At 34.4% G+C, this 25,977-nt stretch overlaps 2 protein-coding genes across 2 annotated transcripts; one reads left to right on the top strand and one right to left on the bottom strand.

Annotated features, from left to right (window-relative positions):
* Positions 1-209: 209 nt before the first annotated feature.
* Positions 210-1,172, bottom strand: LOC109448635 (olfactory receptor 13C8). Its single transcript, XM_019734161.2, has one exon. The coding sequence runs from the start codon at positions 1,170-1,172 to the stop codon at positions 210-212; it is 963 nt and encodes a 320-aa protein (XP_019589720.2).
* Positions 1,173-15,477: 14,305 nt separating this feature from the next.
* Positions 15,478-16,512, top strand: LOC109448637 (olfactory receptor 13C3). Its single transcript, XM_019734165.2, has one exon. It carries the CDS (start codon positions 15,559-15,561, stop codon positions 16,510-16,512), a length of 954 nt encoding a protein of 317 aa, XP_019589724.2. The 5' UTR covers positions 15,478-15,558.
* The last annotated feature ends 9,465 nt before the right edge of the window (positions 16,513-25,977 follow it).

The following is a 25,977-nucleotide window of genomic DNA, read 5'->3' as shown; positions in this document are numbered from 1 at the left end:
TTTCCATCATATTATTTTTTAAAACCACAAGAATGTTTTATTTCTGCCATTAGAACAAAAACTAATAATATTCGCATTAGCAACCAAAATATTTCTACCATATGGTTTTGAATGATATGGTGAATTTGTTTTCACACGGTAATTTTCTATATTTGAATTTTGTGTCTGCAGCAGCTTTGAATATTGAGTCACAAGGTGTAACTCAGTATTTATAGTCCATCAGAGAAGGTTTTCCTACCCAGCATGTTCTTCACAGCAGCCTTTACATCCTTGTTGCGCAGACTATAAATGAGAGGGTTGATCATGGGGGTCACCACTCCATAGAAGAGGGAGATGAGGACCTCAAAGATGTCTTGTTTATCTGCACCAACAGAGCTTTTGGACTTGGGCTTTGCATACATGAAGAAAATGGTTCCATAGAATAGAATCACCACTGTCAGGTGGGCTGAGCAGGTGGAGAAGGCCTTATGTTTTCCTTCAGTGGAAGGGATCCTCAGAATAGTGGCTACGATAAAAATGTAAGAAATGGAAATGACCAGCAATGGAATAACCAGAACAATCAGATTTGACCCTGCCATGCTGATCACATTGACTGAGATATCAGCACAAGCCAGTTTTAAGATGGCCAGGATTTCACAGGCAATATGGTTAATGACGTTGTTAGCACAGAATGGTAATTGCATTGCCAGAGATGTCTGTACCGCTGAGTCCACAAGCCCAGAGACCCAGCATGCAGCGGCCATGGGCACATAGGCGCCTTTGCTCATGATGGCAGGGTATCTCAGTGGGTAGCAGATGGCCACGTAGCGGTCAAGTGCCATCATGCCCAGGAGCACACATTCTGTGACCCCCATGGCAAAGGAGAGAAACATTTGCACCATGCACCCAGAAAAGGAAACCCTTTTTCTGACTGTCAGAAAGCCGCCAAGAATTAGTGGGACAGAGGAGCTGGTGTAGCAAATGTCCAGGAAGGAAAGGTTACAGAGGAAGAAATACATGGGGGTGTGCAAGTGAGAATCATAGATGATTACTGAGATGAGGACTCCGTTTTCCAGCAGGATCATCAAGTACACCCACAAAATTAGCGCAAAGAAAACTGTCTGGAGCTTTGGGTGGGCAGAAAGCCCAGCTAGGACAAATTCTGTCACTATGGATCCATTGGTCCTTTCCATGTTCCATATACGTTTTCTCCAACAGCACTCTGTGGAAGACAGAACAGAAATTTGTTAATACCATGTCTGTAAGAGCTCCTCTTTTAAGAATCATATTCAGTGTGACTGTAGTTATGGCTTTGAATGCAACAATATAACTCTGGGTCAAATTTCTTACTGTAAACCCAGGCCACTAGAGCAGGACTCCCAATCTGATTTTTCTCAGGGTTAAGAGAAAACACATTTGATTATAGCATGGTTGGATCCCAGAACAGCTTATTGTCATTTCTACTACTTCTGCCTCTTAATTCATTGACTACAAAATCCGTGGCCTATCACCTGGATGCAGCAGACAGATGTCTTGTTTTGGCAGTGATTCCTGCACTATGTTTTAAATTTAAGGTCCACATTGTAAAGGCAAGGTATATGACATAAAATTTAAATGAGAGGTCAACTGTACTTTTAGCTCATCTTCAAATAAATTATAATATTTGAAAACATTGGGCCCATTTCCATCATTGAGCTCAGTTACACATGAACCATTGGATTCGAAGCATGTTCGCCATTCTACTGGAGTACCCTTTCCTTTCTCTCTCATCTGCTTGTCACTGGAGATGAATATTAGTTGCCAAATAATATGTTATTCTCAGTTGATCTCAATCATTTTTATTACCTGACAGAATCGTACATGTACTTGAATTCTTGACCCATAGCTGCAAGGCTGCCTCATCCACTAAGCACAGTAGGCCTGCCATACTGTTAGGAAACTAGGAAAATGTCTTGATTGCTTTTAAAATCTGCATAGAACAATGAATTTTTAAGTTTCAATACATAGTAAATTTACCTTTCTACCAATGCAGATATAAAATATAACTTTTAATATCATTTGATGGAAGGGCCCATAAAGAGTGTCTAGGGCCCCTCAAAACACTAACGCAGTCCTGTGTGGTTAAGCTTTGGGTAGGCAGAAAGTCTCACCAGGACAAATTCTTTTTAGAGTTTAGTAAGGTGTGCTGATGGTATAAGTAGTCATTCCATATATGCATATAGCCTCATTGAGGACAGTCGCCTCATTGAAGGGACATATTTATATGAGTCCAGCGTGTGCCGCAATTTGATGAGGAAGCATGTGTTCAAGTAAATTTGTTGTTTAATAGAGATAAATTAAACATATTTATAAAGTCAATTTTACTATGAATAGAGACATGTAATGTGTATTATGGGCTCTATCTACCTGTTTATTTTCACAGCATGCAAGAACAATCACTTAGGGATCAACTGTAAATAACAGTGCTTTTATTAAAATGTGTACATTTAATTAAACCAGTGACATGCAACCATTATTTTTTTTAGCAAATTAATTTTACACAGAAGTGTAATATATGAAACAAACAAAAAAGAGAGTTTCTCTGGTTGAAGTTAAACAGGTCTGCACGGAAGGAAAAGCATTATCCTTTAATACCTTACTCACTCTTCCTCCTTCAATTTGGTTTGAGGATTCCAAGGGGCATAGTTTGAAAACCACCAATGCAGTAAGTAGGAAGTAATATCAATAATCTGCATTTTAAATAATTTTCTTATCAAATGAAACATTAATATATATGTATGTATATATGTAGATAGATGATATAGATATAGCTATAGAGATAGATTATGCCCGATACATTTGTAAATGCTTTTATTCATAACAATCCAAAGAAGTAAGAACTGTTATTGTATGCATATGGATTATTTTTATTATCCTTCCTTAAATATTTGGTAAACATCACAAGTTAATCATGATGTGATTAAAGAAAATAAAAAATAATTATTTCAAGAGATGTAGGAAATAAATTTGGTTGAAGTCAATTCATAATTTTCATATAAAGTATTTGAAGTTCACAAAAGGTAACTTCCTAATTTTGAAAGGAAACTATGCATCAAAAGCCTATAGGAAGTTACTATTCACTAATAATTAATAGAGCCAGTATTTTCCTTCTCATTATCATCTTGAAAAAGATAAGGATGCCCACTCTTACAGCTACTACTTAACATAGTCTTGATAGTCCTGTTCAAAAATAAAACAAGAATATGGCAGAAGTAGCAATAAAAAGAGACTGAAAAATTTATAAGGTCTGATAAGAAAAATTAGTAAGACTTCTGGATGTTAAAATGAATGGAAAAATCAATAGTTCTCTTTAATTAGCAATAAATGATTAGTGAACATAATAGAAATAAATATAACAAAAATGAAAAATATGAACCATCTTTGTTTTAACAAAGCATGCATAAGACCTTTACAGAAATAATTTCAAAATTATAATAAACAACATAATAGACTATGAGTAATTGAAGTACAACATGTTAATAAATGGATAAAAATATAAGGCAGCCATTCCCCCCCACACAAAAAAAATAGTCTATACATTCAATTAAATACATTCAAAATTTTAGGTGGATATTTTGAGGAATATGAGTACTCAAGCTAAAATTTATGTGGAAAAGTAAAAGTACACAACTTGCATAGCTAGATTTATGAAGAAAAGTAAGGGTAGCATCCATATTTGAAAGACACTATGAATCCACAATAATAAAAACATTATGATAATATTTCAGGGACATTTAAATAGTCTGGTGGAAAATAAAAGAGATCTCAGATATAGACATATGTTTACATGGGAATTTGACATATTATAAAATTCTTATCCCGTAACAAAACTCTCAGCCCAAAGCAATGAGGAAATAACAGCAATGAGGAAACTCCAATGAACTAGGTGTTCATACAGTAACATAAATAAATCCTGGAAAAGTGTTGAAAAAAGTAAGCAAAGTTGTGATTTATAGCACAATAAGATATATATGTAAAGTTAAAATATGTATTTTACAAAGGAATGTGCATTTTTAGGGACAAATAAAACACATAATTATGAGTTGGAATAACAACATAATTATGTTAGTGGAATCAGTGAATGTGAGAGAATAATAGGAAACTTTTTAAGGATTGTAGAAAATAAAGTGTAAATGTGTAAAGGGATGTAAATTAAACATAGGAGAGTATAATTAACTAAAGCCCAAGTTTAAATGAAAATAAGGACATAAAAATCAGAGAGAGTAACTTAAGACATATGCAAATGAAGGAGCTCTGATCAGAAATGTAGTGTAATAGAAGGAACTACCATAAATGTGAGAAAAAAAGGAAAATTGATTTCTAACACCATAAAAATAATACATAATGCATTGAAGGAGAAAAAAATTAAGACACTTAAAAAATGGGCTAGAACTTATTTAGACCAGATGATTTTTAAAATAAGCATTTAAATCTAGTTAAAGAAAAAAAGAATTAGCCCTAAAGTGGTTGGTCAGTAATGGAGAACAGAAGGAAGCTCCCAGGATAACGAGAGGCATGCTCATCCAACAGATTTCAAGTTCTGTGGTTCCATTGGAAAGGTTATGCGTAATGTAGAGATGGATGGATGTGGCATTCTTATTCGCCTGACTCCACTAATAGGCTATTCATTTAAGTAACCCCCTTGATTTGACCCAGTTTTCCCTTTCTGATGAGAAGCCGGCATCCAGGTCGCTTGCACAGAATGGACCGAGCAGAGGAATTAAGCGGCTGTTCCTCCTTTGGCCTCTCTGTTTCTCATTGTAAAGCATGGCACTGCTTCTCAGTAGCATTTGTGAGCTAGTGTCAATGGACCCCTGTGAACAAGATCGAGACTCTTATTGTTTTAATAAATCAGTCTGAGTTGTGGGGCTAAGGAACAGAATGTAGACCAAGGGTAAAATTGAATGAATGAATGAATGAATGCATGCATGAATGAATGAATGAAAATAACCCAAACATGGTATCACTGTGTGGTGAGATCTGTTGGTAGGAAGCCAGCCAGCTTCCCTTGGGAGAAGCCTCTGAATTACTACAAGTGTTTTATTCCAACCCGGAGAGTAAGTACGGACAAACTTCAAGGAAGGGGAGATCATCTGAGAGAAGGTTAGGACAAGATTTCATATCTTGTCAATTGAATTTGGCCTTGATGAGCGAGGGAGAATAGTCTTAGGTACTAGGATGAGGCCAAAATGCATCAGTGACACTTCTGAAAGGCAAGAAAACAATATAGAGGTGTGTAATAGTCAGAAAAAGAACCAAAAACGAAAAGATTTGCCAGTTTGTGAGGTATATTAAATATAACATTAAGGATTGGAATATATTCTTCAGGCAACAGAGAACATTTGGAATTTTGGCCAGAGCAAAACACAGAAAAAAGTTTAATGTAGAGGCATTGTTCAGATCATGTACTTTTCTTCACCAACATTGAACCCTGACCTGTGCTCGATAGGTATATATTCATTGTTTTTCAGCACAACATTGTTCCTCCTGTACCTTGTAGAGAACCTGATTCAAAATTCATCTTCTTTGGGAATTAGACACATAATAGTTCATTTTAAGTCAAATTGGTGTAAAAAAGTTTTATTTCCCCTGGCAAAAACACAGTTCTCCCTTTTCGTCAGGGTCCCCAGCTCAGTCCTGTAAGAGTCTGCAAACTAAAGTGTATCTAGCTTCAGTTGAAGTGAGACCAAAACTCTGTTGGGTCCTTCATAGCCAGGTCTTAACTGATTGCTTTAGTTATTAAACTAACCAAAGTAATAACAGCTACCTCATGCTGCCTGGGTTTTCCAGGTTTTCTTTTTCATTTGAGTATCAAGGGCACTTCAACAGATACCCAGAGAAAAAGAAAAACATCCCAGTTAATAAGTGAAAGGATTGATGCCCTGAGGGTCATACTTGCCTAACCCTTCTGCTATTTATGCTTTTTTGGGGAGAGCTTTCACCACCCCCACCCGTTAGAAAACTGCTCTTCTAGAAGTAGTGAGTTTATTAAAGTATTGCTCAGTGGGTGAAAAACGATACATTTGTTTTGTCTTTAGTTTTCCTCTCGATGCCCCAGGGTATGTTGGATGAACATCATAAACAATAGTAATCTAATGTAGATAACCTGAAAAAAATCTTGGCCACATCTCAGTAAGCTCTGTGACATTATGTTAATTTTCTAGCTTCTTTCAGCAACTGTGTGCTCAACTATATATTGGTCTGGTTTTAACTTTTATCACATACGCTAGGTTTATGGTATAGAGTAGGAACTTAAAACACATTTAATTCTTAATTGTGTCATAACTAGTTGCAATTAAAAGTGTATGAGACCCGACATTACATTCTTAGGAAACCCAGCTCCAAGTGCTGGATCTTTCACATGCTAGGTAAATGAGGGCTGCACTACTTTTCAGAGTCCATATTTCCTTGCCTACAAAGTTACCTATAACTTCTTCATAGATTTAATGAGAGAATCCCATGATATAACACAGTAAAAGCACTTGCAAGCAAAATGTAACCTCTAAATGCTTGTTCATCAGTTCATTCAACACATATGTAGCAACAGCCTAGTGTGTGCTAGGCAATATTACTAGGCTTGGTTGTGAGGGGAGGGTGGTGAGCAAATGAAGTCATCATAAAATCTCTTTTTCTCAAGAGCGAAGGGTAATTTTTTATACACATATTTTAGTGTTTGTTAAACAACTTAATGTTTTCCTTTCATATGATTTTATAATTGTGAAGCTTAAAAGTTGCCTTAAGCTACTGCTTTTCATTTTAGAGACAAGGAAAGCAATGTTGAGAGAAGGTAAATGAACCACTCCTGCACTGTGCCTGATGAATTGTGTGTAGGAAGCAAGGGTTGACTGGCTTTAAAGCTGTCACTCTTTCCAAAACACTGTTATCTGAGACAGGGAAATGTGTGCTGTATTAATCTTGTTGGTTTTAGTGGCAGTTGGAGAGAGGCTAAATTAAGTAAACTTGGGATACAAGCAGAATGACAGACACATCGAGAATATGACAATCACAGATTTGATCCACTGAGCTGAATTTCTGCTACCAGTTAAAGAGTGTAGCACAATGTCGGAATCAATGGAATAGATGTACAGATTTTTTTTTCTGGAACATTTCTGTTAGCCAAGTTTAATCCAGGTCAGAAGCAATCAAAACAAGACAGAAATAAGGGGGCTGAGATAAATTCCAGACAATTTACTCTCCAGAGTGAAAGCTCACTCTGGAACTCAGGATCAGTAGGATAAAGAAGTACTGATTACAGCAAACCTGGCGCAAGTAGCTTCGAGAAAGAGTTAATGGAAGAGGTGGTTTATGTTGGTTCATATTTGCAGAGCTAGATATAGGAATCGTATGTTTTGTCTTAATTATTTTGAACTCAACAATTATTTTGAATATAACCGTAAAGGTGATAGGGTATCTCCTTTGTATTTTTAAGATCTTTAAAATCTTTTTAAAAATACGGTGGTCATAGCAACTGCTGAAGATGGTCAAATAATTACATTGCAGTTCCACACATTTGGGAGAGAAAATTAATTTTTCAGCAGATTATAGGTCCACTAATAGTATTCAAATTGCTTGGCTACTGAAGATATGAGATAACACTGTTTTGCAATGGTGTCTCTAAGAGCACCAAATTGAGGAACCTAATATTCTTTTTCTGTCTGCTGGGGGTAAAGGGGAGAGAGAAAAATACAAACCAAGAGCTGTACAGGAGTCAACTGTCTTGTAACTTACAAAGATCAAGTTCTCTGCTTTTTCTTTACAAGGACATGATTAGAGCTCTGTATTTTTAAATAGCCTGTCCTTAATGAAATACCAAATGATATATTGGAGGAACGCAATCCATATATTTTGCATCATGAAATGAAAAACAAAGATAGCTATGACCACTCGAATTACATTTCTCTAATGATGGAGCAGCTCTCAGTTAGGATTCTGTCCATTCTTTTTTCTAGTTCCCTAATGAGATTAGCTAATTTATTTATTTGTTTATTTATTTTAAACTTTTAAAAATTGATGTATGCTTGATTAGAATAACCTATTGGTTTCAGGTGTACATCATCGTGATTCAATATTTGTATGCACTATGAAGTGATCACCGTGATAAGTCTAGTTACCATATGTCATGTAATATACAGCATAGGAAATGTAGTCAATAATATTGTAATAACTTTGTATTTTGACAGATGATTAGCTAATTTGAGAATGTTGATTTATTTCTTGTTCCTGTATTCCATGAATGGTGATAGGGTAATTTATATTATACATATATAGATATGTATGTAAACCTTGTTTACATGGATATAAGACTTTAAAAATAAATTTTTATAATGGCGAAGAAAGGGTCAACTGTAAATGATTTTGAAGAAGCATGTGTGGCAAACGAGCACTAAATTTTATTTTAGAGTACCTAGCTTTGAAACTCAAAGATTTGGGATCCCTTTTTTTTTCTTCTTTAAATGACACCAATTCCTACCTAAGAGCTTTGTTGTGAAAATCATCCAGCAATATTGTCAAATATAATGCAAAGTTTTATGACACTAAATGAAGAAAACTTGACCGGGTAGAAAATTAGATATACCCAGAGCATATAAAATTGATATCTTACCCATAATGTGAGAAAACAATATTTACAAGAGAGGAAGACAGAATATGATGTCATTTATGTGTCTCTGAGCCTGAGGAATGGTTTCCTGTCCCTGATTTGAGACCAGTCTTCTTCCTCAACAGCTGCTTTGCTCTGCAGCTTCAAGAAATGCTCTCTATTTTACATAATAATTTGCAGTATAAAGTGAGGGAATATTAGTGAGATTTAGATAGCAGGCAGGGTGCTGTAATTTTTTTCTTCAAATTTTGACTTACCAGTACTTCATTCCTCAGGTAAAACTGATAGATGATTCTGTAAATATTCTGGCTCTCAGGCCCAGAGTTTCTAGTTCAGTCTCAAGAAAACAAAAAGTAGGAAGACCCATAGATTCTTGGGGCCTTTGTGGTTATAAGTATTTCTCTACATTTTGAGCTTGAGAAACATTCTCCAGAAGACCAGCCATTAGCATAACAAGACAATTTAAATTCTTTCTGGGGCAAGCCAGGGAGGGGTCCAATATTTGCAACAAACTAAAGTTAGGACTGTAAACATGGGGGATTAAAATTTTCCCAAAACTCCAGGGAGAATGTAGTTAGATCCAATTATATCATATAATTGGTATATTCTTGTTATAATGTAACTCAGATAAGAAACGTATATCACCATTTACATTACCACAATATCTGAGGATTTTAAGACTCAAATAAACAGAAAAAGTCTTTAATAATTATTGTTTTTTTCTTTTCTGAAATTATGTGAAAACTTCCCATGACAAATAGCATAAATTGCCCTCATTTGCATAGCATTTTCAAATATCTAATGTTCTCCAGTTACTACTAGGAGTTAGTACTAATTTCCTATTCTACGGATGTAGAGCCTGAGACTCTGAAAGGTGACATGTTTTGCTGAAGGTTGTCCCGCCAGTATAGGAGAGGGTGACAAAGATCTCAAATCCAGCTTTATGATTCCAGCTACTGCAGTCTACTTGCAGCACTGCCCCATCACTCACCAGTAGGAACTTGAAATGAGCTTTCAGGGTTACTGCATTCCTACTCAGCAATGAGTGCAGGGAAGTTACGTTAGATGAATGTAAACAACGTAAACTGACAATTAAATGTCAACAAAAAATTAAAGCTGAGCATCATTTCCCCTCTACATCCAAATGAAGGTTGAAGCATGTGGAACAGAATGGAACCTTTTATCAAACACAATTTCTGTGACGTTAGTAATAAAGGTCTGCATTCAAACTCAACTTTTATCCCAGAAGGGAATCCTCCTTTCTCAATGTTTTTCTGTTAAAGATTTTTTAAACAAGCTCACTTTTTCAAATTAGTAATTTCTCATTCACCTTCTGCGTATTTCTTCTTTAGTTCACTCTAAATGATGTTGTTCAGGTATCTGACATTTAATGCTAGATAACAATAGACAATACCAATTAATTAGGGAAAACGAGGCATTTCTTCATGTGCTTTACATGTATTTGATTTAAACTTACTATAATCATATGAGATATGTACTATTATTATCTTCATTTTAAAGATTGAGTAACCGAGGAACAAAAATACATTACTCATTGCCTGTGATACTGTGTATATGCAACCAGTTTCCCTAAAGGGCCTGAAAATTAACGTCAGAAAACTTTCTATTTTACTTTAGTGTATCACAATTATCATCTCAAGATGTGCCTTGAGTGTGGTGGGCACTCAGAATATATACTTGTGAGCACATGGACAATTTTATCGTATACATTTAGTTTCTCAAATGTTCTCTGTATTTTGTATACTATGAAATTATATATTGCTTTAATATTTATAGTTTTTGCCTCCAGTGGTACTATTCACTGAAGGACCACAGAACAAATAAAGGATTCTGAAAGGAGGTGGAACTGGAGCCCTCTTTCCCTAACCTCTGTCTCTGTTCCTTCAACTAAAAAAATTTGGAATCTGTGTGTTTTATGTGCTATTCTGAATGTTTTTTACTGACATATAATTGACATATAACATTATATTAACTTGATCAAATTGTATATTACAAGATGAATACATACCATCCTAGCATTAGCTAATGCCTCCATCACGTCACAGAATTATCATCTATTTTTGTGGTGAGAATATTTAAGATCAGGTCTCATAAAAACCTTCAAATATATTGTATAGTGTTGTTAACTATGATGCCAATGCTGTGCATTAGATCCCCAGAACTGACTCATCTTCTAACTGCAAGTGTGTACCCTTTGATCAACAACTCCCCAGTTCCCCCACAGCTCCTGGTAGTCACCACTCTACTCTGTTTCTATGAGTTTGGACCTTTTAGATTCCACATGTAAGTGATACACAGCATTTGTTCTTCTCTCTCTGACATATCTCACTTATCACAATGCCCTCAAGGCGTCTATCCATGTTGTCCCAAATGGCAGGATTTTCTTCTTTCTTATGGCTGAATAATGTTTCAGTATTTCTTATGCTATGCAGAAGTTTTTAGCTTGATGTAATACCACCTGTTCATTTTGCTTCTATTGCTTGTGCTTTTGGTGTTATATCTAAAAAATTGTTGCTAAGTCCATGTCAAGGGACGTTTTTCCTGTGTTTTCTTATAGGAGTTTTATAATTTTGTTTATCTTTTCTATTGTTATTCTGGTCTCTATTGTATTGATTTCCACTTTGATTTTTGTTATTTCCTTCCAACTGCTAACTTTGGGCTTAGTTTGTTCTTTTTAGATCCTTGAGATATAAAGTTAGGTTATTGGAGATCTTTCTTTTTTTTTTTCTTAATATATGCATTTATTACTGTAAACTTACCTCTAAAAACTGTTTCTTTTTTTTTAGCATCACATAGATTTGGTTACACTGTGTTTCCATTTTTATTTGTTTCAAGATATATTTTTTATTTCTCTTTTGATTTTTTTTCATTGACTCTTTGGTTATTCATGAGTGTGTTGTTTAGTTTCCTCATCTTTGTAAATCATCCAATTTTCCTCTTGTTGCTGGTTTGTAGTTTTATACAACTGTGGTCAGAAAAGATACTTGGTATGACTTCAGTTCTCTGAAGTGCTCTATTGTATGCTGTAACCAGGAGAATGTTCTGTATGCACTTGAGAAGAACGTGTAATGTTCTAATATGTCAATCCATTTGGTTGAAAGTTTGATTCAAGTAAAATGTTTTCTTGTTGATTTTCTGTCTGGGTGATTTATCTATTGGTGAAAGTGGGGTATTGAGGTCTTGTACTATTATTGTTTTATTATCTATTTCTCTCTTCAGATCTGTTAGTATTTACACAATATATTATTAGGTGGTCTGATGTTGGCTGCATACAATTGTTATATTTTTTGATAAGTTAACTACTTTATCATTATATAATGATCTTCTTTGTCTCCCATGACACTTTTTGCATTAAGGTCTATTTTGTCTGATGTAAGTATAGCTACCTTACATTTTCATGGAATATATTTCTCCATCCCTTAACTTTCATCGTATATGTGTTTTTAAAGCTAAAGTGAGTCTCTTGTAGGCAGCATATAATTTTTTAAAAATCCATCTAGGCATTATGTGCCTTCTAATTGGAGAATTCAATCCATTCACATTTAGAGTAATTATTGATATGTAAAGACTTACTAATCTTATTAATTGCATCATAGCTCTTTTGGAATTCCACTGTTCCTTTTTTTTTTTTCTTTGCTGCCTACCTGTGTGTATTGGTGATTTTACATGATGGTATGCTCTGATTTCATTCTCTTTATTTTTTGTGAATCTCCTATAGGCTTTTGCTTTATGGTACCATATGGCTTACATAATATATATATATATATATATATATATATATATATATATATATCAGTCTGTTTTATGCTGATATCAATTGAACTTTGATAGTATACAAAATCTCTACCCTTTTACTCCTTCCCTTTTATGTTTTTAATGTACCAATTTACCTCTATTTATATTCTGTATTTGTTAACAAATTATAGTAGCTATAGTTATTTTTAATACTCTTTTCCTTTAATCTTTATACTATAGTTAAACAGTTAACACACCATAGTATTACACAATTAGAGTTTTATGAATGACTAAATATTTACTTTTACTGGTGTGTTGTATTTTTTTATGCTTTCATGTTATCAATCAGCCTCCTTCCATTTCAGCTTAAATAACTCCTTTCAGAATTTCTTGTAAGGCAGGTCAATTAGTGATGAACTCCCTTAGCTTTTGTTTTTTGGGGAAAACCTTTATTTCTTCATTTCTGAAGGATAACTTTACCAAACCTTAGTGTTAATATCAACAATGTAGCTTAATAGATTTTCCTAAAACATTTTAATTCATTAGCATGTTATCTACCTAAAATCATGCCCCAAACTATCCATTCTGGAGTTAAAAAAACAAAAAAACTTTGTGACCTTAAACTTATAGATTTACTTTTGTTCCATAAATTTATCTATTTTATTGCCATCTGTATTTTTCATTACAAAAAAAGGTTGGTGATGACTTTCTGCACAAAATTAACTTACTTAATGAATTAACTTAAAAGAATGAATATAAAGTAAGCAAAAAAGTTAAATACAATGCATTTAATTCATAGCAAATATCTGTTTGTGTAATTTATAATATGTAGATCATTTTTTAGTTCTCACATTTCATTTTGGTATCATTTGAATTTATAATTTCTTTCTTTGAATTTACTTTGATAAACATATTTTGAACTAAAAAGCTCTCACATTTTATAACATTAATTTTGTAAGCATTTGTTTCTGTCTCCAAAAGTTACACATGTAGGAGAATGTCATTTCATTTTTGAGCTTTAGTTCAGCTTCGGTTTATTTCCAACACCACTCTTAATTGGGTCTGTGGGACACTGTCCCTGATATACCAAGAAGTTTCTCCATTGCATGGATCTCTCATTCCAACTTTAAATTGCTATGGGAATTGGGGAACAATTACAACAACTGCTGCATAACAAATATTTACTCTTCCACATCTGTGGAATATGGCATTGTTTGCTGAACCTGACCTTCATTCAGAATGCTGACATAAATACTGAGAAAAAAGTAACTGGTTCTTCTAGGAAGTCGAAATAACTTATCAGTAGAAAGGTAAATCTTCAATACCATCAAAATGTATCTTTTCAATATATAGTTAAAGCTATTATTTAATATGAATTTGTAATGTGAATAACCTGATGCAATCCAGGTACTAATTTATTATCACCAAAATATAGCTCTGAACTGTTATTATTTCATTTTACTTATATAATGTATGTTAATCCTTGAAGCAATTTCCTATGGTACGTCATTATTTCCATATAATATCCCAGCAAGAAAAGTAAAGCAGGTATTTTTATCACTATTTTAAAAATGAGAAGACTGCACCTCCACTTAGAAGCACAGAATCTCAAACCAAAGACTCATTTTAGTCTGAGGTAGTTTTCTACCACGCTAAACCCATGTCATATGTATTCCGATGAGTACAGTAATCCCCCCGACCCTTCAATCTGAGGTTTCACTTTCAATGGTTTTAGTTACATGTTATAGTTATATTTATAGTACATTTTCCCGTGTATTTTTCCTATATCCTAACTGAATTGTGAGCTTTGCAATGGTAGGCACTTTATATTATTCTTTTATTTATCCTTATTAAGCGTAGAACGTTACTGGATTCAAGGTAGGCTGTCAGTCATATTCTGAAACTATTGTAATAGTCTGGCACAAGTTTAGCCTACTTTTAAAAAATGTCTTTTAGTAATTTTTTTTTTATTAAGAAGATTTGACAACATGATGTGAATGTGGAACTTTCGGTGAAACACAAAAATTATGTTCTTGTCATCTTCTAGCCTGGCGTGTCAATCCATAATAAGGCAAAAGAAAATCTATTTGGATCAGAAGAATCTGGATAATCTGCCAATTCAGTGTAGTTGAAAGCCTTGTTACGCAAGTGCTTTCAAGACCTGTTGCATAAGTATCACCTGGCACTTATGAGAAATGCAGAATCTCAGGAGCAGCCCTGAACATGAAAATAGAATCTGAACTTTTTCAGGATACCCAGATGATTCATATGTATATGAAAATTAATGAAACTGTGATTTGGATCTGATCTGAGCTTCGAGCTCTGCTTTAATATTTGCAAGTTTCACTTTTTTTAAAAAAAATGGGGACTAAAGAAAGATTGTTTTGTAAAGCTTAAAGTAGTGCATATACACACAAATATACAATTTATATAAAATATTTAAACCTTATTTTCTTAAGTTGACTTACATGAGTAAATTATCCAGATATCTGCTGAAGCTACAGAATAAAATAAGTGAAGAGACTACTTAATGTTCTCTGAAGACGATCTGTAACATTCATATGGAGCTGATATCTGCAACGGTCTATCATAGAAACAGTCACAAAAGATACTAAGAGGGATGGAATATGAGTCAACAGCTAACCGTGTCTAAACAGGTGTTAAATTTCAGTTTATGTCATTCAATTTATTATCATTAAATGTGTATAAAATACACAAGTAAACTGACAAATATAAAGTATGCAGGCATAGAAAGAAATATGCACCAAAAAAATCAAAGTTGCTGTGAAATTTTGACCATCATTAATTGCCAAATCAAATTTCCAGTCATTGTTGATTAGTATTTTGTCCTGTGCTGCTTGCTTTCTGGGGCAGAGGAAGAAATCAGTCTTATAGTTGGTAATTAATCAGGAGTTTAGAAACCTAAACTCAGGAAAGGTTATTTCTGTATGTCTGATCATAGGTAGATCTTCACATATTAGCAATGGTCATTGGTACTTCCATCTTTCCCAATTTCATTGTATTCTAGTTATACACATTCTTGAAGATAACTGAATGTCAGAGCTTCAAGCAAATAGTCTTTATATTATAAAAAATGCATTGTTCAGGTAATTTTTAACATTTGATTTTTAGAAGTGAATGTATTTTATGTTAGATCTTCCTTTGACATCCTGAAAGCAGATGACATGGATAAAATTAACCAGACACTTGTGTCAGAATTTCTTCTTCTGGGTCTCTCTGGATACCCAAAGATTGAGATCATTTACTTTGTTCTAATTCTAGTTATGTATCTAGTGATTCTGATTGGCAATGGTGTTCTGATCATAGCAAGCATCTTTGATTCCCATCTTCACACCCCCATGTACTTCTTCCTGGGCAACCTGTCTTTTCTGGATATCTGCTATACATCCTCCTCTGTTCCCTCAACAATGGTAAGCTTAATTTCAAAGAAAAGGAACATTTCCTTCTCTGGATGTGCAGTGCAGATGCTCTTTGGGTTTGCAATGGGGTCAACAGAGTGTTTGCTCCTTGGCATGATGGCTTTTGATCGCTATTTGGCTATCTGTAACCCTCTGAGATACCCCATCATCATGAACAAGATGGTGTATGAACTGATGGCTTGTGTGTCATGGCTCTCTGGTGGGATCAACTCGATTGTGCAAACATCTCTTGCCATGCAATTGCCTTTCTGTGGTAATAATATTATCAATAACTTCACATGTGAAATATTAGCTGTCCTTAAGCTAGCTTGTGCTGATATATCCCTCAATATTATCACCATGGGGATATCAAATATGGCGTTCCTGGTTCTCCCATTGCTGGTCATTTTTTTCTCCTACATGTTCATCCTCTACACCATCTTGAGAATGAACTCAGCCACAGGGAGACGCAAGGCCTTTTCCACTTGCTCAGCACATCTGACTGTGGTGACCATATTTTATGGTACCATCTTCTTTGTGTATGCCAAACCCAAGTCTCAAGAACTGCCTGGGGAAGACAAGTGGCAAACTTTAGACAAGCTCATTTCCCTGTTTTATGGGGTAGTGACCCCCATGCTAAATCCTATCATCTATAGCTTGAGAAATAAGGATGTAAAAGCTGCTGTGAAATATCTGCTGAACCGAAAACCTATTCAGTAAATATTTCCTATTCAGAAAATATAGGTCTTTGTGAAACAGACACAAAGATGGACTCACAGATAAATTAGTGGGAACCTTTTGGGGGCACCATTGGTAGGGGAGATATTTTTATTTTTCCCCTTCCCTAATTCTGCTCAGTGAGAATTACTGACAAATGTAGTTTGTTATACACTCAGCTTCCAATGTGTCCTGATCCAGATCTCATAAGCACAATGAATTCTATATAGAATCTCATCCCTGGTGATATCTAAAATGAGTGTTTCTGGTGTACTGTGCAGAAATGTAGTATAAAACAGTCACACATAGCTTTGGAAGAAAGAGGTAAGAGTACAAAATCTGCAATTCCACAACTGCCTTAATGATATTGGATAGACTTTCTTTGTAGGCCTTAGTTACCTTAGCTTGTAATAAAGAGATAGATAAAACCAGGTCCTAGTGTCAGTTAAAATGTCAATAATTTGCAGAATGCATTGAGCATAGCATCAGCTTCATAGTGACCTAGAATTTCAGAATTAAAGCTAAGACTCCTACTTGAGGACTAAAAGTTATCACTGAGCACCTCTTTCACGCTAAGCAAATAATTATGAGACGTAGATATCTTCCCCTAAAAATCACTATGTTAATATAAATCTCACCCTCCTTGCCCATGTCTATATAAAGAGAAATTCAGGCTAGAAGAAGAAATAATCAAGAGAGTGTTTAATAAATGGTAGGAGGTGTTTCACTGCAGTCTTTGTGGAAGAATGGGAAAGTTGTTTTTCTCAGTCCAAGCCAAGGGAGGGGGTGCTGCAAAGGAGCTTCTTAATGTTTGCAGTACCTGCAAAGAAAGTCTGGCTACTCTTTTGATGAGTGGAGGCCTGCTGGGCTCTCCAGGCTGCAGACTAGCAGAGGAGCTAGTCTAGAAGAGGGTGGGAGGGAGGAAAGTATTTTATGCAAAAACAAAAACCAAACAAACAAAAAAACAAAAACAAACAAAAAAACTCAGAAACATTTCAAGTCTGCCTGAAATGTCCTTATAGGCTCAGAAAGAGTGAGTGGGGAAATAAGTTCTTTTCTTCTCTAATGAGTTGAAACTCTTCAATAAGTCTATTATATTATATTTTGTCCTATAATAGATTTATTGCAGAGTTTCAACTCATTAGAGAATGAAAGAACTGACCTGAATAGACATTTCTTCAAAGAGGTCATACAAATAGCCAATAGACATATGAAAAGATCCTCAACATCACTAATCATGAGAGAAGTGCAAATAAAAACCACAATGAGATATTACCTCACACAGGTTAGGATGGCTATCATCAACATGACAAATAATAAGTGTTGGAGAGGCCGTGGAGAAAAAGGAACCCTCATACATTGTTGGTAGGAACGCAGACTGGTGCAGCTGCTGTGGAAGGCAGTGTGGAGGTTTCTCAAAAAATTAAGAATAGAATTACCATATGACCCAGCAATCCCTCTCCTGGGTATCTACCCAAAAAATCTGAAAACTTTTATCTGTAAAGATGTATGTGCTCCGATGTTCATTGCAGCTTTATTTACGGTGGCCAAGGCATGGAAACAACAAAATTGTCTTTCGACAGATGATTGGATAAAGGAGATATGGTGTATATACACAATGGAATACTACTCTGCCATAAGAAAAGAAGAAATAGTGCCATTTGAGACAACATGGATGGATCTTGAGATTACTATGCTAAGCGAAATAAGTCAGACAGATAAAGTTGAGAACCATATGATTTCACTGATATGTTGGATATGAACCTGAAAGCAACAAATGAACATGACAAAGAAATGAAAACTCATAGACACAGACAATAGCTAAGTGGTTTCCAGAGGGTAAGGGGGGAAGAGGGGATGGTAGGAGAGGAGAAAGAGGGTCAAATATATGGTGATGGAAGGAGAACTGACTCTGGGTGGTGAACACACAATGTGATATATAGATGACGTATTACAGAATTGTACAATTGAAACCTATGTAATTTTACTAATCATTGTCACCCCAATAAATTTTAATTAAAAACAATCTATTATAGGTTTCCCCCCTTATTTTGTCTAGAAAGTGCTGAGTACAGGGTATTTTTGGGCCATATCATCCAGCTTTCCCTTAATCTTTTAATCCATTATGATAGTTGAGCTTTGACTTTATTTTCTTATTTAATTTTCCTCTTTCCTATCTATTTTAGAGCCACAACATGACCCCATATCTCTTACTCAGAACTTCATTCTTTGCCCATCCACTTCCTTTGGGTTGACCCAAGTGTCCATGTAAATGATCTCGTCACTAAATTCTGCTGTGTTCTGCCACTGTCCCACCAGGATTGGAATGTTTTCACTGCAGAAACCTCCAGCTGCTGTTCTCTTCTCTCTGGGTCAATCACATTACCATTGCTTTTGGTTTTCTTCAGAAAGGCGTGTACCAGACCCTGTGGGTGATCACTTTTGAATGTTGATGGCTTCTCCTCCCTCCTCACTGGAGGTCCGACATTTGTATCTGATCCTTGTTTAATTCTCTTTAATTTTTTATCTATGACAACAAGGTTTTAGGCATGTAAACAATATTATTTATATTGTTTTAACCAACTCCTTAGCCCCTTAGCTTTTCTTTTCTCCCCACATTACCAAGAATGTTAGCATCTATATGCAGGTTTATATCAAATGGAACTCTACACCTGCTAAAATACTCCATAGGTATGTAAAAGTCGTGAAATAGGGCTTTGATAAAAACAATTGTGTTCATCTTAATCAATGATCAGAAAAGTAACAGATTCTATTATAAATTGCCTTCCCTAGAAATCAGAAATTCTCCAAAAGATTGTTAGGTGTATTATTTTCTGATTGATAAATAAATATTCTTTAATTAGAAAAATATCAAAAAGTGTAAAAAAATTGTCACTTGGTCACCTCCCAAAGATATCATTTTAATTTCTTCTAAGCACCAGGAGCCATGCATTCATTATGCCTTTATTTTGATTTGTTAGTTAATATAATATGAACATTTGAGGTTAAAAGTTGTGGGGTTTTTTTTTGTGTATAACACCTATAGTTTCACAAGATAAATTTTAAAAGTAAAGTTAATAGGGCAGGGGATATGAAGATTTTCAATTTCTAGCTAAGTTATCCCCAGAAAGGTCATATTCCCCACTCTAATTACCACTATAAGATTTTCGCCAAATATATTGACAGCTTTATTTGTATATATACATACACACACATTTATATTTCTATTTATCTATCCATACACACATTACATGTATTTTTTACTTTAAAACATACTTTTGGAAACTTTCATTTTCAAATATTTAACTAAAGAGTGAGAGTAATTTAATGAAAACACCATGTGCCAATCACACGGCTTAAATAATTATCAACATGTGGTCAATCATTCATCATTATATATCTTCTTCCTCCAGATTATTTTGAAGTAAATCCTGGACGTAATCACATCATTTTATCTATCTATCATCTATGTATGTATGTATGTATGTATGTATGTATGTATGTATCTATCTATCTATCTATCTATCTATCTATCTATCTATCTATCGCTATATACCTAATATTTATGTTATTTATGTATAAGTTGCCAAAATCCCAATGCCAACATTCACATTGTAGTCCATGAGGATGTGTCCCCCCAGGGCACGTAAACTGTGATATGAATGATGCCTTCTCCAACTCAGCACAATAGGCCACTGCTGGTGAGGACTATAAGCCACAAAAAGTACACATGAGCCATGTGAAAGACATTATTTCTCATTCCAGTAGACTACTGCCGTGAGATAATGGAGGTTGTGTATAATTTAAATGATTTTCTAAATTTCAAGAGAGGCCAGATTTTAAACTTTAATATTGCGGCACGTACCCAGGGTTGGATATTTTCAAGAACATATGAAGCTTCAGAGTCTATAATCATGTATGGCTAATGCCTTCCTATGAAGGTGTAGGGTATGATCCTACAGAAGAAAGGAATTTCAGGCCAAAAAGGAGAGTTCTAAAACATCAGTTGTACCTCCCAGGCCAATTTTCAGCAACTGTCTCTAGGAACATTTCAGTCAATGTTGGTTTATATACTCAACATGTGGCCATTAACTGCTCTTTGAGTCCATATTTTGGATCCAAAATTTTGATTTCCCCATGATATTGTACAGATAGTAGTAACCTCCAAATGTGCTTCAGAGTATGCCAAAGTGCTTCCCATAGACTCCCTTTATATTAGCAACCACTTTCCTTCCTTTCCATTTTTCATTAATTTTTATCTAGATTATCCTTCTTGGGGTAGGACTATTAGGTTCAGCGAGAGGACTGACTCATAAAGCTAGCAGCAATTCAAATATGGTCAATGATTCTCCCTTTATCTAGTCTGTTTTATAGAATAGGGTTGGATTAGTACAAGCATATAGGCTTGCCTCATTAACAAGATCAGAGAGGCAGAAACCATCAATCCCATTTTTTTTAAAAAGAATAATCTGTAATATCCTTCTTTTAGAAATGTGGGCAGTAATATAGTAATATTTAGATATATTGTCACGGTGTCATCTTTAGCAATTGATCCTTTCTCCAGAACTCATAATTGCAATCCATGTCCCACCAATACAGCATGAGTCAAAAAAAAAAAGAAAAAAAGTTTAGAAATACAGAAGTTTCTATGAGTGCCTGTATCATTCCCACCATTTTCTTTGTATCTTCTCCCAAATATCTCAACAGTGTATCAAGCAGCGATCTTCTTTTAATCCATGCATATTAAGTTTTAACACACATTGATTCAGTCCTGAAAACCATCCTTTTAGCTCTTATCACCCTCCAATTTTGTAAGTAGGGATTTCAATCGTGCATTCCAATATTTTTTGGTCCACATTTTGTGAACGGGAATGTATGTGTATATGATCTCCAATGCTTTGTAACTCATTGAATTTCACTAAACTCCTTAGAGTTCATTAATTAGATGACCAACTCCAAATTAAAACAATACTCTTGCTCTAGGCCTTAAATTGTGTAGAGATACTTGCTTCATTTGCCAGGTTTGCAACTCCAAATCCAGAATGAGTGTCTCTCTTAGTTAAAACTCATTGTTATTTACCCAGAAACAAGGGTAATGGGCTAATGTGATCCATTGGCCTGCTATGACTCCTCCTGGATCCTTGCAGTAGGTAACTTCAGCTACTTTCAGTCTCACACTTTTCTGCTGACAAGCATAACAATTGTTAGGTACATTTCCAGCTCCTGAGGGAGACAGTGGGATGTATATTTTTTTGCATGCATTGTTCTACTACTTGAATGCCTCCATGCCCTCTCATCTCATGTCCCCAAGAGCTCACTTCCAAAAAAAGAGAATAAAGCCTCCCATTGGTTGTTTCTAGTCCATTTATGAATTCATGAGGAAAAATTTATGATAGACATAGATATTCCCTATTTTGATTATCCCTCTTCAAGTCCATAAAGTGTTCCATGCCACCACATATGGGAGTCCTTTATCTTTTAGTCATATAAGGCCATATTCCTAGTCCGTTAGATACTGTCTGAGAACGGGTAAAAGTTCATACCATAGCATTATTGTCATTATCTGCTTCCTCTGGTGAGTGAGGAAGACTGTTAAATACTAACAGTGACTTTGTGACATTGGAATATAATTTCGTCCCTTTTACTCCTGTTTACTCATCTATAGAAGGGAAGTCTTACTAAATGTTTACAGAGTTTTCCAGTTTTAAAATTCTAGGATCTTATAATATAAAAACAACCCTGACATATTTTCCTTTGAAATTTAATGACACACAATATGGTCTGTAGTGTGAGTGTGTGTGTATGTGGGTTTGTATGTGTTTGTATCTATGTGCATGCAGAAATACTGCTGTTTCTTAAGTAAATTTTTATTGCTCAGAATTTAAATATTTTATTTTTTCAACTGTATTGAAGTATGGTGATAAAAATTGTGTATATTTAGGTTGTACACTGTGATTTTTTAGTGGGCTACAACATGATGATTTAATGTATGTATACACTGTGGAGTGATTATCGCAGTCAAGTTATTTTACGCATCTATCACCTCACGTTGTTACCTTTCTGTGTGTGTGAGGAGGACACTTAAGATCTACCCTCTTAGCAAATTTCGAGTATATAATAGAGTATTAGTAATTATAATCACCATGCTGTCCATTAGATCCTCAGAACTTAATTCGTTTTGTAACTGAAAGTTTGTACCCTTATGACAAACATGTCCCCATTTCCCTCACTGCCCAAACTATGCCAGCTGCCATTCTACTCCCCAGTCCTACCAGTTCAATTTTTTTTTAAGATTCTACATATAAGTGAGATCATACAGCATTGTGTTTCTATATCTGACTTATTTCATTTAGCATAATCTCCTCCAGGTTCATCCATGGTGTCACAGTATCCTTTTTTTTTTTTTTTTTGCCTTTTAAAAAAATTTTTTTTTTATTAGTTTCAGGTGCACAAGACAAAGTAATACTTAGACGTTTATCATTTATATCCCTCACACTAGTTTCCTTTTTTATGGCTGCATAATATTCCATTGAGTGTGTGTGTGTGTGTGTGTTGATATATATTACAGTTCTTAATCCATTCATCCACCAGCAGTCATTTAGATTGTTTGTATATCTTTCCTATTGTGAATAATGCTGCAGTGAACATGAGAGGGAAGCTATCTCTTTGAGATATTGATTTCATTTCTTTTAAATATATACCCAGAAGTGGGATTGCTGTGTCATGAGGTAATTCTGTTTTTAATATTTTAGGAACATAATTATTTTTTATCATAATGGTTGTACCAATTTATATTCCTACCAACAGTGTACAAGGGTTCCCTTTACTCCACATCCTTGCCAACATTTGTCTTATTGATAACTGCCATTCCAACAGGTATGAGGAACCATCTCATTGTGGTTTTGATTTGTATTTTCCTCGTGATTAGTGACGTTGAGCACCTTTTTATACACTCGTTGGCCATTTATGAGTCTTCTTTGGAATAATGTCTATTACTTTCCTTTGCCTATTTCATTCATTTATTTGTCTGTTTATTTATTTACTTACTTACTATTTACTTGTATGGTTTTTAAAAAATATATTTTAGATATTAACCTTTTATCAGACATATGGTTTGCAAATACTTTTGCCCTTTCATGTTGCCTTTTCATTTTGCTATGGTTTCCTTTGCTGTTCAGAAGCTTTTTAGCTTGCTGTAGTTCCACTTATTTATTTTTTGTTTTTGTTGTTTGCTCTTTTGGTGTCTTTTAAGAAAACTCATTGCAAAGACCAATGTAAAGAAATTTGTCCCTAAGTTTTCTTTTAGGAGTTTTGTGGTTTTAGATCTTACATATAAATCTTTAACACGTTTCAAGTTAAATTTTGTGAGTGGTGTAAGATAAAGATCCAATTTAATATTTTTCATGTGAATATCCAGTTTTCTCAACACCATTTTTTGAAGGGACTACACTTTCCCCATTGAATATTCTTGTTGCCCTTGTCAAAGATTAGTTGACTATATACATCTGGGTTTATTTCTGGGCTACTTATTCTGTTCCATTGTCTATGTGTCTCTTTTTACAGAATGCAAGTGCAATACTGTTTTGATTACTAAAGCTTTGTAAAACAGTTTGGAAATGTTACCTTCAGCCTTTGCTCTTCTTTCTCAAGATTGCTTTGACTATTTGGGGTCTATTGTGGTTCCTGTCAGTTTGGGATTGTTTTTTCTATTACTGTGAAAAACCATTGACATTTTTAGAGATTACATTGACTCTGTAGATCTCTTTGGGTAGTATGGAAATTTTAACAATATTAATCCTTCCAATCCATGAACATGGAATATTTTTTCATTTATTTGTGTCTTTTAAAATTTCTTACACCCATGTCTTATAATTTCCAGTGTACAGATTTTTAAACTCCTTGGTTAAATTTATTTGTAAGTATTTTATTGTTTTTAATGCTGTTTTGTCTTTACTATTTTTTAAAATAATTTTTGAGGTGAAATTTACATAACATAAAACTAACTACTTTAAAGTTAACAGTTCAATGGAATTTAGTATATTTACAATGTTGTACAACCACCATCTCGATCTAATTACAAAACATTTCTGTAATTACAAAGTAACTCATTAATCAGTTTCTGTCCATTTCCCACCCTACCTGCAGCCTCTGGTAACCACCAATCTGTATTCTGTATCTATGGATTTATTTATTCTGGAGATTTCGTATAATGTTATCTTTTGGCTTCTTTGACTTAGCATGATGTTTTGGAGGTTTGTCCATGTTGTAGCATGTATCAGTGCTTCATTTTTTTTTTTTTTTTTTTGGTGGCTGACTAATATTCTATTATATGTATGTATCACAATTTATTTATTAATCAAACAACGTACGTTGTTTCCACTTTTTGGCTATTGTGAATAGTGCTGCTATGAATAGATGTTTATTTTTATTAAAAATAGTTTCTTCTGTCAACGGTAGCCTATTTTTTTTAATGCTATTGTAAATGAAGTTGCTTTCTTAATTTCTCTTTCGGATTGTTTTAGGTATATAGATATGCAACTGATTTTTGTGTAGTGATTTGGTGTCCTGAAACTTTCCTGAATTATTTTATTAGTTCTAACACGTTGTGTGTGTGTGTGTGAATGTGTGTGTGTGTGTTTGTGTGTGTGTGCAGTCTTTAGGGTTTGCTATGTCATCTGCAAACAAGAATAATTTAACTTATTTTCCAGTGGATACCTTTTATTTTTTTACTTGCCTAATTGCTCTTATTAGGACTTCTATTATTAGTACTATGTTGAATAAAAATGGTGAGTGGCCATCCTTGTTTAGTTCCTGTTCTTAGAGGACAACTTTGTCACTGTTGAGTATAATGTTAGCTATGGGCTTGTCATATATAGCCTTTGTTATGTTGAGGCACATTCATTCTATACTGAATTTGTTAAGAGTTTTTATCATGAAAGGATATTGAATTTTGTCAAATGCTTTTTCTGCATTTTGATTTGATTGTATGGTTTTTAATTTTCATTCTGTTACTGTGGCATTTCATGTTTATTAATTTGCATGTTGAACCATCCTTACAATTCAGGGATAAATACTACTTGATCACGGTGTATGATGCTTTTAATATGTTGTTGAATTTTGTTTCTTTGTAGTTTGTTGAGGATTTTTACATCTATATTCATCAGGAATATTGGTCTACAGTTTTCCTTTCTTGTAGTGTCCTTATCTGGTTTTGGTATCAAGGTAATACTGTTATTTAAAAATCAATTTGGAAGTGTTCCCTCTTCTTCAATTCTTGGAAGAGTTTGAGAAGGACTGGCATTACTTCTTTTTTAAATGTTTGGTAGAATTCATCATTGATGCTATCTGGTCCTGGACTCTTTTTTTGGGGGAAGTTTTTGATTATTGATTTACTTTCCTTGCTTGTTATTAGTCTGTTCAGATGAACATAACACAATCAAATACAGTAATTTTACACTCTTCTCTCCC

Source organism: Rhinolophus sinicus, linkage group LG04, assembly GCF_036562045.2.
Source record: "Rhinolophus sinicus isolate RSC01 linkage group LG04, ASM3656204v1, whole genome shotgun sequence".
Lineage (NCBI taxonomy): Eukaryota > Metazoa > Chordata > Mammalia > Chiroptera > Rhinolophidae > Rhinolophus > Rhinolophus sinicus.
The sequence above is the reverse complement of the archived record's forward strand: the minus strand, read 5'-3'. Positions and strand labels throughout refer to the sequence as shown.

Excerpts from the sequence above, each read along its gene's own strand:
- LOC109448635 (XM_019734161.2), bottom strand. The coding sequence starts at position 1,172 with ATGGAAAGGACCAATGGATCCATAGTGACAGAATTTGTCCTAGCTGGG.
- LOC109448637 (XM_019734165.2), top strand. The coding sequence starts at position 15,559 with ATGGATAAAATTAACCAGACACTTGTGTCAGAATTTCTTCTTCTGGGT.